We start from the raw sequence: 23,313 nt of genomic DNA on the forward strand, positions 1-23,313 counted from the left end.
TATTGCCCTGCAACTCATCCCACTGGCTGGAATTATGCCTTATCTCCTGCTTGTCCTTTCTATCATCTCTGTTGCACGCTATCTTTGATTTATTTCTGTTTTCCCCTACCTCAGTCCTATCACTCCGGTTCCCATCCCCCTGCCAAATTAGTTTGTACCCTCCCTAACAGCTCTATTAAACTGGCCTGCTAGGATATTGGACCCCTTTGTAACCTACCCTCTTTGTACAGGTTGTACCTCCCCCAGAAGATGCCCAAATGATCCAGGAACCCGAATCCCTGACCCCTACACCAGTCTTTCAGTGATGCGATAATATGCCTGATCGTGCTATTCTTGCCCTTGTCAGCACGTGGCACAGGCAGCAATCCTGAGATGACTACCCTGGAGTTCCTGCTTTGCAGCCTCCTACCCTACTCCCTGAATTCTCTCTTCAGGACCTCCTCCCTTTTTCTACCTATGTCATTGGTACCAATGTTTACTGAGACTTCCGGCTTTTCTCCTTCTCCCTTCAGAATACTCTGCACCCGATCTGAGACATCCCTACCCTGGCACCTAGGAGGCAACACACTATGCGGGTATCTCTATCAGGCTGACAGAACCTCCTGTCTGTTCTCCTCAATATGGAATCCCCTATGACTACCAAAAGAAGGCAAATAAAAAAAGTAATGAGGACAGAAAAGATGAACTATGAAGGCAAGTTAGAAAATAAAATAATTTTTTTTCCAGATATTATAAAGAGCAAAAGAGAGGCAAGAGTGGATAGCAGACTGCTGGAATATAATGCTGGGGACTAAGAAATGGTGGATGAACTTATTAAGTATTTTGCAATGTGGAAGGCTCTAGCAGTTTGCCAGAAATTCAAGAGTGTCAGGGAGCAGAAGTGAGTGTAGTTGCTATACTGAGGAGAATACGCTTCGGAAGCTGAGAGGTCTGGAGATAGATATGTCACCTGGACCATCTGGACAGTGTTCTATACAAGGTAGCTGAAGAGATTGTGGTGTGATTAGTAATTAGTGATCTTTCAAAATTCACTAGATTGCGGAGTGGCTCTAGAGGATGGCAAAATTGCAGATGTTACTGCACTATTCCACCCTCCCCCTCTCCGCTCCACCTCTCCCTCCCCCTCTGCCCCTCTCCCATTACCCCTCCCCCCTCTCCCAACCCTCCTCCGTCTCCTCTCTCCACTACACCCCTCTCCCATTCCCCCTTCCTTCTTCCACATCCCCTCGCACTCTCCCATCCCCTTCCTAGTCCCCTCTCTCCAATACTCCTTCCCTTTCCCCTCTCCCCCGCCCTAACCTCACCACTTCTACCCTTCCCATCTCCATCCTCTACCTCTCCCCATCCCCGTCTCTCCCTCCTCCCATCCCCCTCTCACTTCTCCCCTCCCCCTCTGTCACGTCTCCCCTCCCCATTCCCACCCCTCATCCCCCTCCCCATTCCCACCCCTCATCCCCCTCCCCATTCCCACCCCTCATCCCCCTCCCCATCCTCACCCCCTCGTATCCCCTACCCCACCCACTCATCCCCCCTACCACCCTTTCTCCTATTCCCCCAGATACCCCCTGTTCCAAACCAAACCCCTCCCACTCGTCCTTCTCCTCAATCCCACTCCCCATTCACTGCCGCGCTGCATTCTGGGCTGCCAGTATGTCGGTAACGGACGGTAAGGACCTTCTTCTTTCCGCGGCTCAAACCGCTGAACATTGACTGTGTGCTTATGCCCTTTGCTTTCGTTCTTCCTCCGCTCTGATGCTGACCATTTGCTGTCACCTTAACTATTGTTTCAGACTTGGCCTGGGCGCAGCCTCGGGCTCGATTTATGGTCACAGCACCTGCAGGCCCATTGCCTGCGCCGTGCGAGCCGCGCCGCGCCAAGCGGGCTCTCCGTGGCTTTAGGAGCTCCGTTCCTCGGTGTGGGTTTACTGAGTCCCGGTTATTGTTGGGTGGTGGGGAAATGGTATTTGGGCAGATCAGGCCGTCGCTAACCTTTGTACTCTGCTGTCTTTGATCAAAACGACATCATCAAACGCGGGACTGTTTAAATAAATGGATTTGTCCAAACAAGCAGGTTTCTGAAGATGAAGAAACTGAATTCCCAAAAGCAGTTGAAAGTGGTTGGAAATACTTTCAGGACCAATAGACTGGTCCTGGACTTATTTTCCATCTGCCATAGTTTGCATTTTGTTGTTTGATTGTTTGTGGTTTTTGTATTGCTATATTTATGCTCTATTGGTCGGTGCGGCTGTAACGAAACCCAATTTCCCTCGGGATCAATAAAGTATATCTATCTATCTATCTATCTACTAATAGATTTGGTGAGTGAGAGAAATAGGATGAGTGAGGCTAAAGAAAGAGTGATGGGTTTGATTAATAGATTGAGGCAATATTAATTTATGAAACTATCCATCAATAAAATAATGTATTCTGATGTCTAGCATTGATATTGGAATCAGGTTTGTTATCACTGAAATTTGTTTTGTGCCAGCAGTACAGTATACCACATAAAACATGCTATTAATTATAGTAAGAAATATATATATAGGTTTTTGGTTAATTAAGCCGTTGGTTGAGTGGGGCAGGCGCTTATTTGTGACAAACCTTAAAGAATAAAAACTAATTGAGAAAATATCCAGGATTCCCTTTGTTTATTTGGGATATTATGCTGCTTAATTGGGGTAGGAGACTTGCTGAATGGTTTCTAACTAGCATCACAAACAAGAGAAAATCTGCAGATGGAAATCCAAGCCACACACACAAAATGCTAGAGGAACTTCTGCATCTTGTGTGTGTTGCTCTAACTAGCATCAGTTGTGTGAACTTGTGTGTGTGTGTTCGTGTTCAAAAAGCAAGATTTTTGTCACTGATAGTTGGCAAGAAATAAGCAGTAAGAAGATATCAAATTGCTTTCCTCACTGCCATTTCAAGCATTCGGGTTTGGAGATGCCAGAAACAGCCAGCAGTGGAAAATTTCACAATCAAATTACTTCAACAAGTTAGAAATTATGAAGAAGTTGAAGGTGTCGACAATCTTCTTGAATTTATATTTGGAGATCTGGAGGATACGATCATCGAAAGCATTGTTTGAAGGAAGTCCAATATCTGCACTAGATGTCTGCATTAATTTGGTTCATGTACAGTCTATCAAAACAATGTGGCAGCATGTTGGTTATCTTCATAAACACGAGGAACTCTGCAGATGCTGGAAATTCAAGCAACACACATCAAAGTTGCTGGTGAACGCAGCAGGCCAGGCAGCATCTCTAGGAAGAGGTACAGTCAACGTTTTGGGCCGAGATCCTTCAGGACAAAGGGTCTCGACTGGAAGTGTACTGTACCTCTTCCTAGAGATGCTGCCTGGCCTGCTGCGTTCACCAGCAACTTTGATGTGTGTTGGATGCTGGTTATCTGTTGTTTTTAGCAATTACAGTGAAACCTGTGCAGGAGAATTTTTAAAGCTGATAAGCCGTTGCACTGGGACAGTTCCATTCTCTCAACCTCGGAATTTTGGGTCCAGTCATTTGAGTAGTCGTCACAAACTGGGGTCTTCCTTGGATGCAGTGTATAACCAGGAATTCCTCAGTGCCTTACCATGCCCTTTGCTGTCTGTGAAGTGTTGTAGAACTGCTTTCTCGGCTGTTGGACCTCACTGTTGATCTCATCCGCCAGTTTGCTGGAGCAGGCAGGACTACTCTCACCTGTCTTAGCCTGCCCTTTGAAGCCGTCCCAATTTGTCCAATTAACTGGAATCCACTGCATATAAAACATATAGTGTAAAAATAGTGAGGTAGTGTTCATAGGTTCATGAATCATTCAGAAATCTTATGGCAGGGAGGAAGAAGCTGTTCCTGAAACACTGAATGTGTGTCGTCATGCTTCTGTACGTCCAACCCTCATTATGGTAGTTATGAGAAGAGGGTATGCCCTAGGTTGTAGAGTTTTTAATGATGGTTGCGGCCTTTTTGAGGCGTCACCTTTTGAAGATGTTTTCAATGCTACATATTCAATTGCTGCAGGTGTACCATGGTGAGCATTCTAACTGGCTGTATCACCATCTGGTCTGGTTGGGCCAAAGGCTTTTCCACTTAAAAAATTTTCCATCCGGTGTAGATCCTCACTGGATCAGAAAAAGGTGCAGAGGTTTGCAAACTCACTCAGCTCCATCATGGGCACTAGCCTTTCCAGCATTGAGAACATGCAGGATGTGTCCTCTTCTTCTTACCACCATCAGTGAGGAGGCACAGGAGCCTGAAGACACACATTTTAGGAACAGTTTCTTCCCCTCTTTACCTTCAGATTTCTGAATGGATAGTGAACAAACACATGAACACTTCCTCATTACTTTTGCTCTCTTTTTGCATTGCTTCATTTGTATGTAATTTTTTATTGGAATTTTTTTTATATATTGCACTGTACTGCTGCCACAAAACAAGAAGTTTCACAACAAATGTCAATGGTATTTAACCTGGTTTTGATTCTGCTGATGTGGAGGTTAGTGCCCATAATGGAGCAGGCTGCAGCTTTTTCTGATCCTGTCATTGGCTCCTCCATACCAGACAGTGATGCAACTAGTTAGAATGCTCTGTACGGGATATCTGTAGAAATCTGCTAGACATACCAAATCTCCTCAATCTCCTAAAGAAATATAGTAGCTGGTGTTCCTCCTCCATCAATATATTGGGCCCAGGATAGATCTTCAGAGATGCTGACACCCAGGAACTTGAAACTGCTCACCTTTTCCACTGCTGATTCCTTGATGAGGACTTTTCCCTCCCTGAATTCCACAATTAATTCCTTGCTGTTATTGACGTAGAGTGCGAGGTTGTTTTTGTGATACCACTTAACCAGCTGATCTATTTCTCCACCTGTATGCCTCCTTGTCACCATCTGAGATTCTGCCAACAACAATTGCGCCATTCAGCAAATTTATGAATGGCAATTGTCTGGCCACGCAGTCATGGGTGGGAGCGGGTAGAACAGCGGGCTAAGCTTGCATCCTTGTGATGTGTCTGTGTTGATGGTCAGTGAGGAGGAGATGTTATTTCAGATCCACACTGTGGTCTGATGTGGAAGACAGAGGACCAGATATTGAAGCTTAGTGATTAGTACTGAGGGGACGCTGGTATTGAAAGCTGTGCTGGTTATCAATAAACAATAGCCTGATGTAGGTATTACTGTTGACCAGGTGGTCCAAGTCCGCAGGGCGATCCAGTGAGATTGTATCCATTGTAACCCTATTATGGCAATGGGCAAATTGTGAAGTTAATGTAGAAATAATGGATGGGAAAAGGGGAAAATATCTGTTTGATGTCCAGTTCTTAAAGCAGCAATTCTGACCATTCCAAGCCTCTCACTGAAGCTGAACCATACTCTTCAGAACCTAAATATAACTTTTTCAACTTTCATTCAGCCATTACTCCTTGGTTTACCATACCTGTTAATTAAAGTCATACCTTCATTTAAAAATAATTGTTTTGTTTAAAATCCCTCAATTTTGCCTGTATCTGTAGGATTTTCTTCAGTTTTATAATCCCACATATAACCTCTACTGTTTTCCAATTTAGGCCTTTTGCTAACGCCAGATTTAATCACTTCAGTGTCAGCTGTGACATTAGCTGACTAGGCCCAGACTTTGGAGTTCCCTATTGAATGTCTTTTTTTCCCATTTGAGAACAAAGATTCACGCTGATACTGTTACAGAAATGACAAACCCTGTGTTGAGGAAAGACCTTCTCTAAGTTAGAATGGTGAATTGGATTGTGTTGCATTACAGACCCCACAGCACATTTTAAAAGAAGTGTAGTGGAACTATTTCTATTTTCCTGGCTAATATTTACCCCTTTATCAAAAAATAGAAATAATTTTCCAATAGGACGGTGCCTTAGGAAGGCGGCGTCCATCGGTAAGGATCCCCACCACCCAGGATAGGCCCTCCTTTTTTTGTTGCCATCAGGAAGGAGGTACAGAAGCCTGAATGAAGGCACATACTCAGCGATTCAGGAACAGCTTCTTCCCCTCTGCCATCCTATTTCTAAATGGACATTGAACCCATGAGCACTAACTCACTATATATTTTTTTCAGTTCTTTTTAACTACTTACTTTAATGTAACTATTTAATAGACATATATAGACTTAATATAATTCAGTCTTTTCTCTATATTTATTTATCATGTATTTCATTGTACTGCTGTATAAATTTAATAAATTTCACGACATATGCCAGTGACATTAAATCTGATTCTGATTTCATACCGTATTTCTCTCTGTGGGAGTTGGTATGCCCATAATCTTAAAAACTATAATACAAGAGGGACTGCATTTGAACATATTTAATAATGTCTTAAGAGTAATGAGATATCCTAAGATTGTGAAATAGTGCTATATTCTCATTTAGGTGATTTTTCTTCGATATTCTAAGTGGTCCAGTTTTTAGATATGTGCAATTGTTCTACCAAATGTAATGTAGTCTTCATGAAAAACATTCATTTCTCCCTTCTGTATTGTTCCTCTGAAGTTCTTTAAGGCTCTGTTTTTTAGCCCACTTTATTTACCAGGCGCTACCTGGTCCTCATATCATTGCTGTCTAGAAGATTGCTGCGCACAACTTTGCTGCAGTATTTCACAATAAAATAGCTTCAATTTATAAGGTGATTTTAATATGGTAATTATTTTCATTGTTGGTTGTTTACATTTGTCAGTTTTCTCTCTGTTTGATCTGAATAAAATATTTTTAACAATATTTTATATCTTGTATTTTCAAAATTATGGATGAAATTATGCAAACTCAGCTTGCAAGATATTGGATAATAAATAATTATCCACTGAATAAAAATCTTTGTTTCTGACCAAATTTGATGTCTTTTAGAGCTTGAATATTATACTTGAACTATAAGATTGTGCCTTTTCCATAGTTAAAGAAGGATATTGTGCCAATAATTCTCTTTACAGCCATATCTACTTGTGATTCCACTTTCAAGGAATTATGCATTTGTATTCCTGCATCCCACTGTGCTGCTGTACTTCTCTTTGCCTGCTATGTAAGACTTGCTGTAGAATGTCTTTCCAAAATGATTCAACACATTTGTCTGTATTGAATTTCACCTGCCATTTTTCAGCCTATTTTTGCAGCTGATCCAGATTCCACTGCAAGCTTTGATATCCTTCCTGCACTACATCCCCAATCTTGGTGTCATCCGGAAAATTGCTGATCTAGTTCTTCACGTTATGGCCCAGATTATTGATGTAGATGACAAACAACAGACCTAGCACCGATCCCTGCGGGATCACTGGTCACAAGCCTCCAGTCAGAGAGGCAACCATCTACTACCGCTCTCTGGCTCCCCGCCTTGAAGCCAATGTCAAATCCTGTTTACTATCTCATCCTGAATGCCAAGTGATTGAATCTTATTGACCAGACTCCCATGCAGGACTGAGTCAAAAGCCTTACTGAAGTCCATGTAGACTATATCTACTGACTTTCTTTCAACAACCTGCTTGAAAGTATCTTATAGAATGGTTACAATAGACGTATGACATACAAAGCCAGATTAACTACCCCTATTCAAGCCTTGTCTATACAAATTCTTATATATCTTGTCGCTTGGAATACTTTCCAGTATTTTGCCCACTACTGATGTTAGGCTTGCTGGCCTATCATTTCTCGGCTTATTCTTAAAGCCTTTCTTGAACAACGGAACATAAGTTGTTATCCTCTAGCCTATCGCCCATTACTAAGGATGACCTCTTCCAGAGCCCCTACAATTTCTGCACTTATCTCCTACAAAGTCCAAAGGGACAACTCGTCAGGCTCTGGGGACTTATCCACCCTGATTTGCCTCAAGGTAGCAAACACCTCCTCTTCTGTAATCTGTGTATGGTTCATGACCTCTCTGCTATTTTACCTCAGTTCTATAGACTTTGTTCATCTCCTGAATAAATACAGATGCAAAAAATCCATCTCAGATCTCCCCATGTCTTTCTGTTCCATGCATAGCTGATCGTCAGGTGGATCAATTATGTCCCTTGCTATTCAGTCCTATCTTTCTCCGTAACTGTCTTGCTATAATGGAATTTTGATCACCAGATCCAAAGTGTTTCCCTACACTTCTTTCACCTGCCATGTACTGTGCTTTCACTATATATGAAGGAAACTTTCCTGAACACACTTGAGAAACTCTATCCCTTCCAGTCCTTTTACAATATGGGAGTCCTAATCAATACGTGGAAAGTTAAAATCACTACTATCACAGCCTTAGTTTTCTTGCAACTATCTGCCATCTCTCTACAGATTTGCTCCCCTAAATCCTGCTGACTATTTGGTGGTCTATAATATAGTCCCATTAACATCATCATCCATTTCTTATTCCTCGGTTTCGGTAGATGAGCCTTGCAGTTTGTCCCGTCTGAACACTGCTTTGATATTTTCCCTGACCCATAACGCCACTCCTCCTGCTTTGATATAGACACAACTCAGAATATTATTCTAATCATGCTCAAAAGTTCAACTCCTTTCTCTGTAGGTCGGCTTAACATCATCTTTCTCTTTTGCATTAAAGATATTTTTTGAATTTGCTTTGAGTTAGCAATGAATTTTAAATAAATATGCCACAATTTGAAATATTACATCAGGATTTTTGTACGTCAATGATGTCATAAATCTGTGTTGAGCAATTGTTTTAATAAAGAAAAGTTATTAATGATTATAAATGCATTAACTGAATTTAATCCTATTAAATTGGATGATGCATTAAATTTAACATTAAATGGAACCATGGTGATTAGAAAACAAGTAAATGTTATAATTTCTCCATAAAATGATCCAATTCTAGATGAAGTTATACGCAAGCGGCTTCTGATTGATGGAGATGGTGCTGGTGATGATCGGCGCATTAACCTGCTTCTGAAAAGCTTCATTAAATGGTGTAATTCTGGATCACAGGAGGAGGGGTAAGTCATTGGTTTTAATTAAGTTGAATATTCTATCTGTTGATAGTGAAAGGATTACGTATGAAAAGGTTGTAATATGTTAGATACACCCTGTGTAATTTTTTTGCTTAGTATAGAGTATATAATCATGTTTTAAAATAATTAAATGTATCCTTTTAATTACAATTCTAGTTTTTTGTTTTATGTCTACTGAATAAGAATTACAACTGGACTTTTTTTTCATGATATAGTAGTACATTTATAAGTACCTTCTTCTGTAGTATGTAGAGCCAAAGTACAATTCCTGTTTTACTGAACCAAATGTGATTGAATTTAGATTTGGTGCATGGAAGCATTTCATTTGGCACTTCCAAATATGGTTAAATCATGAAATTGATCAAAAGCAAGAGTGCAAGTGTGTTACAAAACATGAATACAGGACCTGACTTTGTTCCCAATGCGGCCAGGCTAAGTTCATCTGCTAGCAGTAGAGACAAGAGAGGCTGTAGGGGAGGGGGAGAGGGAGACAGTCCCAGATTTTCTGGAGTGGGTGTTGAAATGCTGGTGAATGTGAGGCATATGTCACAGATCCTTTAAGTATCATAGATAAAGACCCTTTGGCTCAACTTGCCAACCCAGATGCCTATCTAAACTGGTCCCATTTGCCTGTGTTGGGCTCAAATCCCTTCAAAACTAAATGTGTACCTGTCCAAATTCTTTGATTTGTCTCCTCTGGCAGCACTTTCCATTTACACACCACACACTGTATGGCAAAACTTGTCCCTCAGATTCCCTTTAAATCTTTTCCTTATCCTTTGAACCCAATGCCGTTAGTTTTATACTGTGACTACCTATCCTATCTATACTCCACATAATTTTCAAAAACATCAACCTTCAGTGTCTATTACTCTATAAGGGAAAAAAGTCCTAACCTATCTAATTTCTGCTTATGCTTCAAGTGCTCCAGACAAAGGCAACATCCTTGTGAATCTTTTCTGCACCAAGTTTAATCATATCCTTCTCTTAGCATGGCAACCAAGTATCTTCAATACTCCAAATGAGGTCTTACCAGTGTTTTGTTCAAGTGTTATATGATGTCCCATCTCTTTTACTCAGTACTATGGCTAATGAAGACAAGTGTGCCAGGTATTTTCATTACCACTCTGTCTAACTGTTACCACTTCCAGGGAGCTAGGTACTAGCACCCCTGTTCAGTAACAGTATCCAGGGTCCTGCCAATCATTGTGCATATTCTGGTGTAATTTAACTTCCCAGGTGCTCACTTTTCACTTGTCTGAGTTAAATTCTGTCTGCCATTCCGTTGTTTACTTTCCCAATTGATCAATGTCCTGTTGGAACTTTAGACAACTTTTGTCAATGTACCATCAAGTTTGGTGTCATCTACAAACTTACTGATCGTTTCACCTGCATTGTCATCCAAACTGTTAATATATATATAACATGGAGCAGTTAGTGATCCCTATGGCCTTCACTGGTCAAAGGCCTTCCGATTGATTAAGAACCCTCCACTGCTGCAGTCCTGTCTCCTGTAGTCTACTAATTTTGTATCCATTTGACTAACTCACCCCATGTAACCCCATTATAACACATCCCTTGTGTTATAACCTAGTCCACACTACCGTGGTACTATAAGCAATTTCAATGTCAAGGTGAGCTGCAGCCCACTGAAAGTACTACTCTATCATATAGACATACTTCATCTCTGTTGGGGCTAAGGAGATGATGAAAAGCTAGCATCTTTAATATAGTACTTTACATCCTGCCAAGCTAGACATGATAATCTTCCTCTTCTTCATGGGCAGTGGAGCTACTTAGCTATAGTTGCAAGAAAAAGTTTGTGAATCCTTTGTAATTACCTGGTTTTCTGCATTAATTACTCATAAAATATGGTCTGATCTTCATCTAAGTCACAATAATAGACAAACACAATTTGCCTAAACTAATAACACACAAACATTTGTACTTTTCATGTCTTGATTGAACACATTGTTTAATCATTCACAGTCCAAGCTGAAAAAAGTATGTGAACCCTTGTTTTTAACACCTGGTAGATCCTCTTTTAGCAGTAATAACCTCCACCAAACTTCTCCTGTAGCTGCTGATCGGACTTGCACAATGGCAAGGAGGAATTTTTAGACCATTCTTCCATAGAAAACTGTTTCAGTTCATCAATATTTCTGGGATACTTGGCATGAACAGCCCCCTTCAGGTCATGCCACAGCATCTCAATTGGGTTAAGGTCTGGACTTTGACTTGGCCATTCCAAAACACAAATTTTCTTCTTTTTATACAATTCTGCTGATGATTTACTCTTGTGTTTCGGATCATTGTCTTGTTGTGTCATCCAACTTCTATTCGAGCTTTAAATGTTGGTCCACTACCCTAACATTCTCCTGTAAAATGTCTTGATACAATTTTGAATTCATTGTTCCCTCAGTGATTGCAAGCTGACCAAGCCTTGAGGCAGTGAAGCAGCCCCAACCATGATGCTCCTTCCACCACGCTTCACAGTGGGGATGAAGTGTTGGTGTGCGGTACTCTTTTTCCTCCAAACATAGCGGCGTTTCTGCCAAAAAGTTAAACTTTTCTCGTATTGGTCCACAGAACATGGTCTCGAAAGCATTGTGGAACATTCAGGTAGCCTTTTGCAAACTTGAGATGTGCAGCAATGCTTATTTTGGAGAACAGTAGTTTCCTCCGTGGTGTCTTTAGTGAACACATGAACAGACTTTAACTTTAGCAAGTTCTAGAGGTTTCTGCAGGTCTTTTGCTGTTACCCTTAGGTTCTTTTTCACCTCCTTCAGTGTTGTACATGGAATTTTGGTGTGATCTTAGCAGGATGCCCACTCCTAGGGAGAGTAGCAACAGTACTGAGTTTCTTCCATTTGTAGTAGACGATTTCTCTTACTGTGGATGATGAACACTCAGGTCTTTAGAAATGCTTTTGTAGCCTTTTGCAATCTCTGCAATTCTTCTTCCAAGGTCCTCTGAAAGTTGTTTTGATCGAGGCATAAACAGATCTTTCATGAGAAGAGTAGGCTCTGTCAGTAACCTGACTTTGTGTGTCTTTTTGATTGGCAGGGCATCTCTACAACCCACACCTCCAATCTCATCGACTGGAACACCTGACTCCAAATAGCTTTTGTAGAAGGCATTACCCCAGAGATTCACATACTTTTTGAACCTAGACTGTGATTATTTAAATGGTGTATTCAGTATTGATAAGAAGTACAATTGTTTGTGTGTTATTAGATTAGGCAGATTGTGTTTGCCTATTATTGCCTATTATTATTATTATTGTTAGATGAAGATTAGACCATATTTTATGAGTAATTAATGCAGAACACCAGGTAATTGCAGAAGGTTCACAAACCTTTTCTTGCAACTCTATATACCAGGAACCAGTGGGCTGTGGCCTGGCATGGGGGGTGGGGAATCTGCTTTGGGACCCACCAGTTGGAGGTGGGTGAATACGTTGAACATGGGATAGTGTGAAGTGTCTTACTGAATGAGAAAGTTTCTTGATCTTCAATTTTGCTGCACTGGAACAGTGTATGGTCCACAGGACAAAGAGGCCAGTAGATCTGGTGAATATTTAGTAACTGAAAGCTCATGGTCATTCTTGTTAGACTGCAGATTAGTCATAGAGTCATGCAGCGTGAAAATAAACCCTTTAGCCAAATTGTTTAAGCCAACTGAGTTACCCATGTGATAGTCCCATCTGCTTGTGTTTGGCCCATAGCCCTCTAAACCCTTTCCTATTCATATATTTATCTAGATGGCTTTTAAATGTTGCTAATGTGCTTTTCTCAAGCACTGTTTTGGGCAACTCATTCCAAATGTGCATCACTTTTTTTTAATGGAAAAATGTTATCCCTGATTTCTCTTTTAAATCTCATACCTCTTGTTTTTAACACCCCTTCCCTGGGAAAAAGATTATTTTTGTGGCTACATGGCTCCCAACACATAGCTGAAATCATAGTTTTACCTCATCAACAAGCCACAGGAGGCCATGAGTCACAACTAGCTAACATCACAGAAAGTAAGTCCATATCATTCCTGCCCGATGTACTGTCAGGCAGTTTCACTATTTCTAATTGCCTCCAACTTCCATGCTTCTTGCATATGTTTGAAAATCCAGTGTGTCTGCTGTATGCTTTGCAGCTAGCTGGCCACCAACGTCCTGTACAAGATAATTTAGCATTGTTTTGAAGGACATGAAAATGAGCTATGTATATTTTATTGCATAATGCAAAATAGGTTCCTTAACATTGTCATAGCCGGGGGTGGGGGTGTGGGTCGGGTAGTGGGATTAAGCCACTACCTATTAAATGCCCTCAATGCTGTGCCTCTCAAATAGCCTCTGACAACCAAGCCCAGCTCCTGGACCTTATGTGTGGCTAAGCTACTAAGCTTGGCAGAACCGTTTTTACTGATGAGAAGGGGCAAAGGCGGGTTACTGGTGCATTAAAATCAGTCACTTTGGGCAGATGGGGCTTGTCAGTCATGGCTGCAGCTCATCTGAGAGAAGGAAAACTCTGATCTCAAACCTGCACTGCCTTGTAGCTATATCCACTCATGAGAAAGGCTTTAGGAGTAAACTCTGAGGAAAAATCCAGAGTTGGACTCCCTAAGCAGTCCTAATTTGAGTTCAACTCTTACTGGCACCTCCTGTGACACCACTGGTGCCAAACTGTATTGGTCTTTGTTGTAAATAGCAGTAAATGGCATAAAATGGCAGGATACTTGGTAGTGCGGAGGAGCAGAGGGATCTGGGGGTGCATGTCCACAGTTCCCTGAAAGTTGCCTCACAGGTAGATAGGGTAGTTAAGAAAGCTTATGGGTGGTTAGCTTTCATAAGTCGAGGGATAGAGTTTAAGAGTCGTGATGTAATGATGCAGCTCTGTAAAACTCTGGTTAGGCCACACCTGGAGTACTGTGTCCAGTTCTGGTCGCCTCACTATAGGAATGCTGTGGAAGCATTGGAAAGGGTACAGAGAAGATTTACCAGGATGCTGCCTGGTTTAGAGAGTATGGATTATGATCAGAAGTTAAGGGAGCTAGGGCTTTACTCTTTGGAGAGAAGGAGGATGAGAGGGGACATGATAGAGGTATACAAGATATTAAGAGGAATAGATAGAGTGGATAGCCAGTGCCTCTTCCCCAGGGCACCAATACAAGAGGACATGGCTTTAAGGTAAGGGGTGGGAAGTTCAAGGGGGACATTAGAGGAAGGTTTTTTACTCAGAGAGTGGTTGGTGCATGGAATGCACTGCCTGAGTCAGTGGTGGAGGCAGATACACTAGTGAAGTTTAAGAGACTACAAGACAGGTATATGGAGGAATTTAAGGTGGGGAGTTATATGGGAGGCAGGGTTGAGGGTTGGTACAACATTGTGGGCCGACGGGCCTGTACTGTGCTGTACTATTCTATGTTCTGTGTTCCTTTGGATTCATCAGCTGTACAGAGAGGGCGAGCCTGCTGTATGGGCAACAGCTTGTTCTCTATATCGTACTGCCCTGGCTTGTTTATCGACTTCAACAGCTAGGATGCACCATCCATGGTTGACCCCAGCCAATAGAGGCCATCAAAATGCAAAAAGGCATTATTGCAAATTATCCATCATTCTGCTTTCCAACCCCCAACCCAGCTTCCAGCATACAATTTCCAAGAATTGACTTTATTTCTAACATCCTTCACATACATGGAGTAAAAATTTTTACATTGCTTCTCCATCTAAATGTGCACATTTAGTTGTAAACTTAGTAAACATGATTATTATTGTATATATGTTTTTGGCTTAGATTTATTGGCTTTTATATATATTAAAGGTTTTTGAATTGCTTGTTTCATAATGGATTCCAATATTTGTCCACTTGATATCAGGTCCTGATTCTGGCTTTTATTAAATTAAAATTAAAATATTTTGCACTGGAACATTCTTGTCTTGAAATTAGCTTTGTGATAATTTTTGGACCTCATTCCACTACAAATATATTATGTTGGAGATTTTCAGTGGATTCCAGTTAATTCGGCCATCGGTTAATCAAGGCAGCTGTTAAGTCTTGAAGAACAAAAACGGAAAGAGAAGAAGTCACCCTGACACAGTGGCGTCAAGTAAAGAACCTCTCCCTCAATGTCGCAAAAACAAAGGACCTGGTTGTGGAGGAATGGAGACAGGCTAACCCCTATTGACATCAATGAATCTGGGATGAAGTTCTTCGGCATACACATCACCGAGGATTTTACGCGGTCTACATACCGGCTGTGTGGTGAAAAAAAGCACAACAGCGCTTCTTTCACCTCAGACGGCTGATCACTGCCTAGCATGGGAACTGTACTTCCCTCAAACACAGGACTCTACAGAGAGTGGTGCGGACAGCCCAGTGCATCTGTAGATGTGAATTTCCCACTATTCAGGACATTTACAAAGACAGGTGTATAAAAAGGGCCCGAAGGATCATTGGGGTCCTCAGTCACCCCAACCACAATCTGTTCCAGCTGCGATCATCTAGGAAACGGTACCGCAGCATAAAAGCCAGGGCCAACAAGCTCAGGGACAGATTCTTCCACCAGGCCATCAGACTGATTAATTCATGCTGATACAATGACTATAAATTGCACATTGCACATTTAGATGGAGATGTGACGTCTAAGTGTGCAATGTGCAATTTATAGTCATTTATAATAAATAGCATGTACATCAGGACAGTCAATAAAACATAGAAATACAATTGTATGAGCATGAATTAGTCAGTCTGATGGCCTGGTGGAAGAAGCTGTCACTGAACTTGTTGGCCCTGGCTTTAATGCTGCGGTACTGTTTCCTAGATGGTCGCAGCTGGAACAGTTTGCGGTTGGGGTGACTCGGGTTCCCAATGATCCTTCGGGCCCTTTTTATACACCTGTATTATAATATTATTATTCTTTTCGTATTTGCTCAGTTTGATGTCTTATGCAGTCTGGTTGAATGCCCTAGTTGGATGGTCTTTCATTGATACTCATGGTTATTATTCTATAGATTTATTAGCCCACAAGAAGATGAATCTGAGGGGTGTATATGGTGACTTATATGAACTTTGAACTTTGAGGGGGGGAAAGATTTAATAAGAACTAGAAGTTATCCCCTCTGGTTCAAGAGCCTGATTTTTGAATTGAATTGACTTTATTACTTACATCCTCCTTCTGCATATGAAGGATGTAAGTAATAAAATCAATTCAATTCAGCTAATTGAAAAATAGCCAGGGTTCTCTTTGTTTATTAGAGACATTATTCCGCTTAATTGGGACAGGAGTCTGTTGAACAGTTTCTAACTAGTGTCAGTGGTGTGCACTTTTGTTGCAGTTGGACTCTACACCATGCTTAAAGCGAACAGCTTTTAAATTGTGTCAGTTGCATGTGTTTGTGTTCAAAAGAGCAGTGATTTTTGACACTTATTTGGCAAAAAGTAATCAGTAAGACAATTCAGAATTGTTTGCTCACTGTTGTTTCATGCATTCAGGCTTGGAGATGTCAGAAATGATCAGGAATGAAAATAAAACTTCCACTACTTCATCAAGTTAGGAACAACAAAGGGTTTGAAGTAATTGACAATGATCTTGAATCTTACAATGAAAATGAAGATTTGGAGGATGCAATCATCAAAAGCATTATACGAAGGCTGTCCATTATCTGCACTAGGAGTTTGCACTAATTTTGTTCATTTACAGTCAATCAAAAGAACATGGCAGCATACACTGGAGGAATTTGTCCATCAATGGTTATTAGGAATGAATAGATAGTTTTATAGTACTGTAGTAGTATTGGTAGTTTTCTAATTTGTTCTGTATTTCTTTGAAATACATAATTAGTTACTTAGTTAAATGGTAGTGGGCCTTTCTTTTATACCTTTTTAACTATTACCATGAAACTTCGCTGAATTGAGGCTGCTGCTTAATTGGGCCAAAATATACTGGTCCCGATGTGCCCCAATTAACAAGATTCCAGTAGATTTTATTTATCATAGTATTTTGAGTATCTTAATTCTATAATTTAGAGTTTATCATTATGGTTAAACTGCAGGGATGGAACATAATGTAAGTAAAAGCCATTTCTTTGCATTGGTAGCTGTTGCATAACTGAAGTGATGATGTCAACAAGACAAAGTGCCAGTATTGTGACTGGGGTATAAGCACATTGGAAATAATGCATAGGGTTATGTAGAATTGCAGGATATTCAGTCCAAGCCAGTCCACCTAAGTGTTTATGACTCAGTTGAGCCACCTGCTGTCTTTCCTCATTAAAGACAATTTATTTGTGGTTTTGTATTATTTATTCTTTTTTCAGTGGAGAGTTTAACCTTATTTTTTACTTATGTGGTGAGTTCTTTTTACTAGGTATCTCAAGGGGGTGTTTATTGATGCAGTTCTACAAGAGATTGGTGAGGCAATATTGGGAAAGAGCGCACATGAGATTAATGAGGAACTGAGTTATGGTGAGAAGTTGAGCACGTGGGGATCTTTTCTTTTCTCATTGGGGTGTAGGAGAAGAGGGATGATTTTACAGAAGTGTATAAAATCATGCAGAGTACACATAGGGTCAATGCCTCTTTTTTTTTTCCCCAGGGTTGGGAAATCAGAACGAGAAGGCATGGGTTTAATGTAAGAGGAAGGTAGCAGTTCCCCACTGATGCCATCAGGAAGAGGGTACAGGAGCCTCAAAACCACCAGGTTCAGGAGAAATTACTACCACTCAAAAATCAGGCTCTTGAACCAGAGGGGATAACTTTACCCAGCTTTACTTGCCCCATCACTGAAATTTTCCCACTATCAATGGACTCACTTTCAAGAACTCTTCATCTTGTTGTCAATATTTACTGCTTATTTATTTATTACTATTCTTCTTTTCGTATTTGCTCAGTTTGATGTCTCGTGCGGTCTGGTTGAATGCCCTAGTTGGATGGTCTTTCATTGATACTTATGGTTATTATTCTATAGATTTATTAGCCCACAAGAAAATGAATCTCAGGGTTGTATATGGTGACATATATGAACTTTGAGGAGGGGAAAGATTTAATAAGAACTAGAGGGTGGTCAGTCTGTGGAATGAGGCGCATTCACAAGTAGTTAAAGTAGGTACATTACCAACATTTAAAAGGTACTTGGGTGGTACATGGATAAGAAAGATTTAGAGCAGGAGTTCCCAACTTGGGGGCGGGGGGTGCCACAGGCACCTCAGTTAATGGTAGAGGTCCATGGCATCTTAAAAAAAAAAGCTGGAGACCCCTGGGTTAGAGAGCTATGGGCCAAACATAGGCATATAGAACTAGCTTAGATGGGAATATTGATTAGCAATGACCAAATGGACGAAGAGGCCTTTTTCTATGCTCTTTGACTCCATAAACTATAGCATCGTTTATCGACAGTCTATTCTGTTATGATCAATATCACAATGCACAGTCATAACCTTGCCTTAATTCCACCTTACCTAAGTTTACCATGAACACAAACCCTGTGCATTTTTTCCCCTTTCCCAAGCAAACTTTACACCATCACTGTAGCCATTGGCTAACTCTTTACTGGTTAAGCTGTTGTTTTTTTCCTTGGTCTGTTGGCTTAGCCGCTCACTAATAAATATAATGAGTAAGAGAGAGAACTCATTTTGGTTTTATCGTTGGATGTTTTACCTAGAGTGAAATGTACACAGTCAGCCTTTGGGATTTCCAGTGACAGTTGCAGCTATGAGTTTTGAAACATATTTTATAGTAGCTGATTGTGATGAAAATTAAACTTTTTGCTCTTTCCTATCTTTTAGGTACAGTCAACATCAGCGAATGCTTGGCACATTGGGCCAGTGTGAATTTTCTATGGGAAAAACATTGCTTGTGTATGATATGAACTTGAGGGAAATGCTCAACTATGAGAAAATATCTAAAGACATTGGTAAGAAAAGGAAATTTTAAAATAGTAAAGTAATAAGCATATTTGTGTTAAATATTTAACATCAATGTTTAGTCAATGCTTGAATATGTAAGTTTGTGATGTTCTAAACAACATCTTTCATATTTAGAGCAATATTTTAGTATTTTAGAGCAATGGAATTATTTTTGCTTTGTATGAAATCATTTTAAAGCAGGATCAGTGTTCAGTCAGTCACAGTTGTGATCCTGATGCATGCACAGAAATGGGAAGAATACAGATCCTAAATTTAAGGTGTTGAATGTTTGGGACCAGTGCTGGTCATCAAAGATGTAGGGACTTGATGCAGAACTGATATGTTCTGCATCCAGATGGCATTGGCGATTATATGGTGACATTTTGCGGGCAGCTAATAAACCTACTAACTATTGTACTAAATATATTTTTTCTGGACTGTGATCACTGTAATCCACAGCCTGTGATTTTCCTTTGGGAGTTGAGTTTTTGAACTGTCTGAACGATCTAGTGTTTTGTGGTATCCTGAAGGAGTTGGCGAACTGGACTCTCAAGAATGCAGGTTGTGCTGTGTCGGCCAGTGGACGCTGGCTGGAAAGTGGTGGGGCTTGGGCTCGAGAGCAAGAAGCAAACTGATTTAAGCAATGAGCCAGATTAAAAAGATTAAGACATCGAAGCCAAGGGGGGAGGATAAGCCAGTGTTCAGCTCACTAGTTCGTATCTGACAGGATCCCCTACCTGAGGCTATCCTGCTTGCCTGCGTCTGACCCATCTACCTCTCTTCTTGCTGCGAGATGCTGGAGTCTTGACTGGCTACATTTGCCTCAGCCCTGAATTGGCTCCATGGCTGTGGACTCACTTTCAGAGACTCTAGTATGTTATTTGTTCACTTTTTTACTGTTTGCACAATTTGTTCTTTTTCTAGCATATTGGATGTTTGACGGTCTTTGTGGTATGGGGTTTTTCATGAATTCTATTTTGTTTCTTAAATTTGTGGCTGCCTGTAAGAAGATGAAACTCAACTTTGTATGTGAGATACATACTTTGATAATAAATCTGAGAGAATGGAATGAATTGAAGTTTATGGAGGACTGTGATCAGGAAGCTATTGTGCAAAGTTTATCGTCCTGATTGGAATGAGAAAGACGCAAGTGAGAGGAGTAGTAACCATTAACCTGAGAAGGGTAGAGTTCAGCAATGGGACTAAAAACAAGTGGTCTTTTGTGAAAGATGGGAGCTAGTGCTGGGGAAGCTTGGCTTGGTGCTGAGACTTGGAAAAAGTCTGATTCAATGATAGGATTAGAACAGAAGAAAGAATTAATCCACAAAATTACAACCAGATCAAGAATAATTACTTTTTTTAGTTTTATCTAGAGGAGACGTTCAGTTTGTCCATGGCTAAATGTCCAATGAAGTTGATGCTCCTTATAGGTGGAGAAATTTTGTGAATGCCATCTGTATAGACCAGAAACAGCATTTAAAAGTAAAAGATGGCTGAGGTGAGAATGTGGTGTTAGAAGAAAATAGCATCTGGAGAAATTAGTAGACTGGCAATTTAATAGTAGATAAAGGCAAAGTTATTGATAAATAATAGGAGATCAATATTGGATTAAGACAGCAGAAGTTACAATGTCAAAAACTGCACAGACACCACAAAAGAACGTGGCACCTTGCTAACAGAATTACTATTTGTGACTTTTGCTAAAGGCGTTTGAGTGTTGTCACGGCCAATGGAGGCATTTGAACATTGAGTTGTGAGAAAATTATACAGAGATCAAGATATAGCAATGCAATCAAGACCTTGGTTGGGATAGTGAGGTTAGGAGCAAAAGTTTGTTCTGAAAACTAATGTCTATTTGTAAGACCAGAAACACAACATTCACGGCTTGTTGACATTCATTGTCAGCTCACCCTTAAAGCACAGCTACCTGTGCAAAGTATCAAAGCACTGCTAAAAGATTTGAAGATTCAAAAGTATATTTATTATCAAAGTATGTATGCAGTATCAAACCCTGAGATTCGTCTTCTCACAGACAGCCATGAAACAAAGAAAACCATGGAACCTGTTCAAAGAAATATATCACGCCCCCCCATGCACAAAAAAAACCAAATTGCACAACTAGCAAAAAAGAATGGAAAAACACAGAACACAAAATACTAACCGTCAAAGTCATCAAAAGAGTTCAGACATATTCAGCTCAGCCCAGGATAAGCAGTATTTTGAGGGAGAAGATATGATTTTCTGGCAGTATAAGGAAGGAAGAGAATGGATGTCGGTATATAATAGTCATTTATTCTGTAAACACAAAGTGAAATTTTCAGCTATGTATCTATAATGATGATCAGTATTGTCTATTATTCATTACAGCATTAAAACTTTCTCTGGTAAAGGTGATCTTGCATGCCTCAGGATTGTATAGTTAGTGGAGGCTCAAAGAAAATGCAAAGAAGTTCTAAGAAAATACCCTGCCAACAAGTCCACCATGTCCTAATACTTTATAGTTAAACAGTAACCATTTTCATTGTGTTATAACCTTGACTGTCATAGAAGCAATTCTTCTGTGAGCAAGTTAATTTATGCTGATAAAATATTTGCTTTCGTGCTTACCAAGGAAACTGTATTTTTCAGAAAGTAACATTTCAGCTGCTCATGACAAGATTTCAGAATGTAAAAAGCAGATTCAACAAGCAAAGCGAATTCGAAAAAATCGGCAAGGTAATATTTGTTATTTAAAAATTGTGCTAATGGTCTAATGCTACTGAATGGGAATATTCCCAGGGATAACATAACACATTGTTATTATAATAGTAACTTTTCAGAATGGAAACAACAGGAATTCTGCAGATGCTGGAAATTCAAGCAACACACATCAAAGTTGCTGGTGAACACAGCAGGCCAGGCAGCATCTGTAGGAAGAGGTGCAGTCGACGTTTCAGGCTGAGACCCTTCGTCAGGACTAACTGAAGGAAGAGTGAGTAAGGGATTTGAGAGGGGGAGGGGGAGATCCAAAATGATAGGCGAAGACAGGAGGGGGAGGGATAGAGCCAAGAGCTGGACAGGTGATAGGCAAAAGGGGATACGAGAGGATCATGGGACAGGAGGTCCGGGAAGAAAGACAAGGGGGGGGGACCCAGAGGATGGGCAAGAGGTATATTCAGAGGGACAGAGGGAGAAAAAGGAGAGTGAGAGAAAGAATGTGTGCAGAAAAATAAGTAACAGATGGGGTACGAGGGGGAGGTGGGGCCTTAGCGGAAGTTAGAGAAGTCGATGTTCATGCCATCAGGTTGGAGGCTACCCAGATGGAATATAAGGTGTTGTTCCTCCAACCTGAGTGTGGCTTCATCTTTACAGTAGAGGAGGCCGTGGATAGATATGTCAGAATGGGAATGGGATGTGGAATTAAAATGTGTGGCCACTGGGAGATCCTGCTTTCTCTGGCGGACAGAGCGTAGATGTTCAGCAAAGCGGTCTCCCAGTCTGCGTCGGGTCTCGCCAATATATAAAATATATATAAAAGGCCACTCAGGATGAGGCTTTTCATTCTAGGACGAAGGAGATGTCTTCCTTTTTTAAAGAAAGGGGCTTCCCTTCCTCCACTATCAACTCTGCTCTTAAACGCATCTCCCCCATTTCACGTACATCTGCTCTCACTCCATCCTCCCACCACCCCACTAGGAATAGGGTTCCCCTGGTCCTCACCTACCACCCCACCAGCCTCCGGGTCCAACATATTATTCTCCGTAACTTCTGCCAGCTCCAACGGGATCCCACCACTAAGCACGTCTTTCCCTCCCCCCCCACTGCATTCCGCAGGGATCACTCCCTACACGACTCTCTTGTCCATTCGTCCCTCCCCACTGATCTCCCTTCTGGCACTTATCCGTGTAAGCGGAACAAGTGCTACACATGCCCTTGCACTTCCTCCCTTACCACCATTCAGGGCCCCAAACAGTCCTTCCAGGTGAGGCAACACTTCACCTGTGAGTCGACTGGGGTGATATACTGCGTCTGGTGCTCCCGATGTGGGCTTTTATATATTGGTGAGACCCGACGCAGACTGGGAGACCGCTTTGCTGAACATCTACGCTCTGTCCGCCAGAGAAAGCAGGATCTCCCAGTGGCCACACATTTTAATTCCACATCCCATTCCCATTCTGACATGTCTATCCACGGCCTCCTCTGCTGTAAAGATGAAGCCACACTCAGGTAGGAGGAACAACACCTTATATTCCGTCTGGGTAGCCTCCAACCTGATGGCATGAACATCGACTTCTCTAACTTCTGCGAAGGCCCCACCTCCCCCTCGTACCCCATCTGTTACTTATTTTTATGCACACATTCTTTCTCTCACTCTCCTTTTTCTCCCTCTGTCCCTCTGAATATACCTCTTGCCCATCCTCTGGGTCCCCCCCGCCCCTTGTCTTTCTTCCCGGACCTCCTGTCCCATGATCCT

General features: G+C 41.2%; 1 protein-coding gene across 1 annotated transcript in view; it reads left to right on the forward strand.

The window, feature by feature from the left end:
* The first annotated feature begins 1,511 nt into the window (after window positions 1–1,511).
* Window positions 1,512–23,313, forward strand: part of thoc7 (THO complex 7) — a 31,327-nt gene continuing 9,525 nt past the window's right edge. Inside the window, exons 1-4 of the mRNA XM_063067972.1 lie at window positions 1,512–1,666; window positions 8,830–8,947; window positions 18,741–18,868; window positions 21,489–21,575. Of these exons, the coding sequence (XP_062924042.1) occupies window positions 1,651–1,666; window positions 8,830–8,947; window positions 18,741–18,868; window positions 21,489–21,575 (349 nt within the window). The 5' untranslated portion in view covers window positions 1,512–1,650. The remainder of the gene's footprint in view (window positions 1,667–8,829; window positions 8,948–18,740; window positions 18,869–21,488; window positions 21,576–23,313) is intronic.

The sequence above is a fragment of the Mobula hypostoma genome, chromosome 15 (genome assembly GCF_963921235.1).
Source record: "Mobula hypostoma chromosome 15, sMobHyp1.1, whole genome shotgun sequence".
Classification (NCBI taxonomy): domain Eukaryota; kingdom Metazoa; phylum Chordata; class Chondrichthyes; order Myliobatiformes; family Myliobatidae; genus Mobula; species Mobula hypostoma.